Here is a 4,994-nt window from a genome sequence, read left to right as displayed (position 1 = left end):
CTTCCAGGTCATCAGCGGCGGCGGCGGCTGGGGCAAGAAACAGTGGTCTGCTGTCGCTCGACACCGAGACGCAGTTCTCGCTGACGGACGAGGAGGACCTCGAGTCGTTCATCCGCTCCTTCCATGGCCAGAAGGGGGGCGATGGCGAGGACGCACCTCTCGACTCTGGCGTCGTGGCCCCGGGCTCGACCATCCAGTTCTTCACCACTGCGGTCGGAGAGCTGCCTGAGCCTCGCCAGGCCGACTTTTCGCTGACGGAACACATATGCGGCGAGCTCGACGCGTTTGGTGTGTCGAAACACATTCACGAGAAGCCCAAGGTGGGGCTCGGTGGTGTATCTTGGACCATCTTGCCTGGAAAGTTCGGTGCGGTGTCGTCAGAGTGCATGTACGTCTACAACATGGATGCTGCAGGACCGCATAATGGCGAGATGGGGCGGCTACAAACGAAGGTCAATATCCCCGAGTCATACATCTCAACGAGGCCCATTCCAGTAGGGGACGACCACACAGGTAGGTAGCCGGACGGTTGATACTAGAAGTCATCCGGGGTTCGGCGTGCTTATAACGCTGCCTTCTTACTTGGTATTCAGAACGCACCGAGTCTAAATGTAAAGCCAGCTTTCTATGCTAGCGAAAGCTCATTTGTATGATAGCTGTAGATGGAATGATATTTTGGCGGAACTTGGTGACTACTGACAAGCAGGCCTATCTGCACGTACTGTGAGCAAAATCGTGTGAGGCACATATGCGAGCTAAAAGACCAACCACGACCTTCACTACAGGTATGTTATATTGACGAGTCTCCTCTCTCGGACTCGATATAATTAATATTGGCGACCCACATAGTGAAGAAGCAAAATGTGAAAGCCTTAGCTCTCCGTATCAGTAGCATCGACATAATGCCTCTTGAAAGCCGCCATGTCATCCTCTCTCTCCAAGTTCTTTGTGACAACATTCGTAATATCTCGATTTCTGATTGTTCTTGCTGGAGGAGCATCCGATCTACATTTATAGCGTAACTTCCGATGTCTGAGCCGGCCCTGCATTCCCTAACTTTTCTGTTACATCACTCAATCATATCCATATCATCAACAGCAGCAGGAGCGGCCGTCTTCTCAGCAGCACCAGTCTCGGCAGGGCCAGCTGAGCCCCCGCCAAAGTAATCCGCCATCTCGTCGTCGAGCTCCTCTGCCGTCTTCTTGGGCCGGCCGCCCCTTGTGCGTTCGGGACCGCGGCTTCCCTGCTGGTCTCTACCCTCCTCTCTGCGAGCACCGGGACGGCGTCCACCGCCGCCGCCGCGTCGTCTGGGCATAGGGCTACGGGAGCGCCTGCCAGGAACATAGCGATCAATGCCCTTAGTAACAGCGTCATCGAGGTCCTGGTTGCGGGACGGCGAGAGAGATCGGGACCGACCGTACGGCACTGAGATGCGGTCAGCGAGGGGACGGCCCGGCATCACGGCAGTGTCGAAGGGGTTGCGTCCGCCACGAAGGCGCGAGTCACGTCCGTTGGGCACAATTGAGAGTCGGATCGGTTGGCCTGTGAAGTTGTCAGTCGTCCATGTCGTTACGCCAATGAGTTGCGAGCCATGGACGAACCATTTGGCGTTGGCACCATCGAACTCCCGAATCGCCTGCCGGGCATCGTCAGGGTGCTCATAAGTGACATATGCAACGCCCTCAGATCGACCCGCGCGGTCGTAGCGAAGATTCAGCCTGACGACAGGCCCGATCCTATTGAACAAGCCCTTCGCTTCTTGTTAGCGCATGCGCGAAACATCAGCTGTTTGCGTATTCCCACCTCAAGCTCCTCAGTTGTGAGTTCGTAGTGGAGGTTTTCGACTTTCAGCTTCGATGAAGTAGGGTCACTGTAGTTCCGGTGGTCAGCCAGACGTCAACTTTACTCCGTTGGTGGACGTACGGGTGTTCTGGAGACTCTCGGCGGTTGTGAGGCGCAGAACGTCGGGGGTCTGAAAGGCGTCGTTAGGACTTGGCAATCGACAGAGGTGGTGATCAGGGATGTTGTACTGTAGTCTTCTTCGTAACGGTCATGAACCCATTCGCTAAGGTTTGCGGTTAGCGATTGATCTGTGTCGAGGCGAAGACAGCTGTACAACCTACCTGTCAAGGTGGCGCGAGTCGTCGCGGTAAGACTGAGCGGCGTAGAAACATCGGTTAGCCAGGTCTCGTCATGCAACAATGGCTATGTTCGTCGACCAGTGAGGGATTGGCTACACAGGGATGGTCGCGAGCCACGCGTATTGTCGCGCTCGAAGAGAGGGGGAGGGAGGGAGGGCAACCTATTCGATGTATCGTTAGCTAGAGAAACCTCAATTGATGAGCGGCGCCGCTGGGAAATAGTCACCTTTTTGACACCGTCACGAGGGTAGTCGTAACGCTCGTCGCGCCTGTAGGACCGGCCACCTCCATCACGACCGCTGTCACGACCGCCATCCCGGCCACCATCTCGGCCGCCATCTCGGCCGCCATCGCGGTGACCGCCTCCGCCACCTCGTCGGCGGTTGCGAGGTTGATCGCTCTTCTATATCTGAGTTAGCAGGGCTGACTAACTGCCGCGCAAGGTTGCCGCCGAGCTACCTTCTCCGCAAGGATCTCGTCCAAGCTGCGATCCATGTTGGCCGACATGATTCCTAAAGCGAACACGGCTTGGAGCAGACTTGTCGATGTGCCAGAGGTAACGTCTATACCAGAAAGCTATGCAGTGACGAAGCGGGAGTTATTGCGGTTGTAGTGTTGGTTGCAATTGACGTCGAAGCCGGCGCGTATCAAGGAAGCTTAGCTGGTGCTAGAGGCTGGAGCTTCACCGGAGTCGAGAACCATGTGTTCGATAAGCCTTGCCGTTTCGTCGTGGAGCTTATCGTACCTTGATGCCCCACCTATTGCATACGCCTCGACGTCTGTCACCCTCGACGAAATGCCCCATTCCGCTTCCCTCGGCTGCTTCTACGAGTACTCCAAAAGGCATATACTGAGGCTGGGTAGCTGATTTATCAACTCAGCACGATATTATCATCTCCACCTTGGTCATGTGAGGCTTTCTTGTGCCTGGCCATAAATCATTCTCTCAAACGGAAGGCTGGTCTTCCAACATTCTGTTTAGGAACCCCAGACAGCTTGCAAGGCTCCGCTGGAGAAACCGCATTCGCGCAGCGACTTCGTCATTATTTCGGCGACTTCGATGGTTGAAGCATAATCACCGAAAGTTGTGGAAGCCTCAGACGATTCGAGGCCAATTGCAGGCCCATCGTTGGGGTATCCGTTTCAATTTTCCTCCGAAGCTGCTAGACGGGAAGGGGACTGGAAGCCTCGCCCTCGATCGCTTTCCTAGTCAGTGGCGGATGCACTCATCAGCCTGAGACCGTTCGAGCAAGGTCACGGCTGCATCAAGTGATGAAGCTAACGTACCGCTATTCATCGGCATCAGTTGGCATTATCTCTGATTCGTCTGGATCCCCACTGTCGACTTGTCGCAGAGTACAGTTCTCACTTGTGTGTTCGCTTCTATGGGCTGAACATTGACTCAACCTACGCTCAATTGATCTCACAAAATGCAGGCCAGCTATTAGACATGTGAATCCGCTGCCTTCCCACCAACCAAACACTATCACTGTCCCGCCCCCCCTCAGCGTCCTAATACAGCCCATATTGTCCAATATCTGCAGGCGTTATCCTGTGCGCGGTTCAATTCGTCATTGAGCCCAACCAGGCTGTCATTTCTGAATTGCCTAGGACATGAATGAGTCTTCCCCTCCTTCGTGTTGATCATTGGAATCATGATTATCCCGACCATTCGTAACTCAGCGGAGATGCATTACTCGTCAAATTGCTATGTCTGGCAAAGCTGGAGAATGTTTCTCATTCGTAAAAACGGTTCCTATTTTACGGCTGCCCATCTTTAAGCCGGATCACATGCCCGTCATAATACACAACACCTGGCTGTTCCAGTTGCTTGCTCGTACAGCACTTTTTTCCCTCAGGCATCTCCACATTTCAAGCACGTCAAGCTTGGGCGGAACCTAGTCTTCATTTTGACGAGCCCAGCAAGACCAATCTTGATGGTGCAAAAGCCTCAGAGCCACGCGATTCGGGATCGAATGATGCCCTAGAAGGACCTGTGCGTGCTGATAGTGCCAACTCTGGCGAGGGTGACGGTTCGCCGCCCCGACCTTCAATTTGGACTGGTAATGCTCCCTGGATACGCATATTAGCTTGGGTGTTTGATCGACCCATGTTTGCCAGGCACTGGGTGATGCCAGGGCAGGCAGACCAAGAAACGAACGCCGTGGACGAGAACAAATTAGGTTATGGGCAACTGGTTCCATTGATGCTTCTTAGGCTTCTTCCCATGAGTCTGGCTGATCCATACGCTACCCAGCCACATTCTAATATCAATTCTTCGGCGCCATTTGCGCTCGTTGAGAACAAAATGAACAACAGCTGTCACGACAGGTCATACAGTCGACCTAAGAATGGTGGAGAGTTACCGAGAGGTTAGTACCACTGGTATAGAAGTGGATTCAAGCAAGAGTTGCAAGGGCAACGCCCATCGGACTATCAGAGGATGCAGTCGTGACGGTTAACATTCCATATTTCTCGCCTCGTGATGATGTACCTACACCTAGGAACACTTCACGAGGGATAGGGAGAGCCCGGACTCTAGTTGGCCCGTTTTGATACATTTCCCCGGAGGCATACCCCGATATTTGACCAGATTATCTTGGGTAAGGCACCTACCTAGTTTCCACCGATCAGGTATATTGGCCCTTGCTACCATGCTAGTGCGGAGATGAATACGAAGGGGCTTCCGTAGACAGTGCCCAGTGAGGAATGCAGCAGCCTAGACGTCTATTCCAGCATCGACGTGTAGAATATTTGAGTCTCTACCCCCACATGCTCATGATGCAAGTGGTGTATGATGGTGACGAGGCCGAGCTCAAGGATAGCATTGAAGTTGTTAACAGTCGGGATGAA

The 4,994-nt window shown here is 53.7% G+C and overlaps 2 protein-coding genes across 2 annotated transcripts in view; one reads left to right on the top strand and one right to left on the bottom strand.

The window, feature by feature from the left end:
* VDBG_04675 (conserved hypothetical protein) overlaps positions 1-634 on the top strand; it is a gene marked incomplete at both ends in the record, with an annotated part of 1,811 nt that extends 1,177 nt beyond the window's left edge. The window contains 2 exons of the mRNA XM_003005023.1: positions 75-513; positions 594-634. Of these exons, the coding sequence (XP_003005069.1) occupies positions 75-513; positions 594-634 (480 nt within the window). The remainder of the gene's footprint in view (positions 1-74; positions 514-593) is intronic.
* Positions 635-1,069: 435 nt separating this feature from the next.
* On the bottom strand, positions 1,070-2,648 carry VDBG_04674 (RNA binding domain-containing protein; the record flags this gene model as incomplete). The annotated part of the gene is made up of 5 exons (XM_003005022.1): positions 1,070-1,758; positions 2,031-2,065; positions 2,124-2,155; positions 2,368-2,544; positions 2,601-2,648. The coding sequence occupies 5 exons, from the start codon at positions 2,646-2,648 to the stop codon at positions 1,070-1,072; spliced, it is 981 nt and encodes a 326-aa protein (XP_003005068.1).
* Between the last annotated feature and the right edge of the window lie 2,346 nt (positions 2,649-4,994).

The sequence above is a fragment of the Verticillium alfalfae genome, genomic scaffold, assembly GCF_000150825.1.
Source record: "Verticillium alfalfae VaMs.102 supercont1.5 genomic scaffold, whole genome shotgun sequence".
NCBI classification, from domain to species: Eukaryota; Fungi; Ascomycota; class Sordariomycetes; order Glomerellales; family Plectosphaerellaceae; genus Verticillium; species Verticillium alfalfae.
The sequence above is the reverse complement of the archived record's forward strand: the minus strand, read 5'-3'. Positions and strand labels throughout refer to the sequence as shown.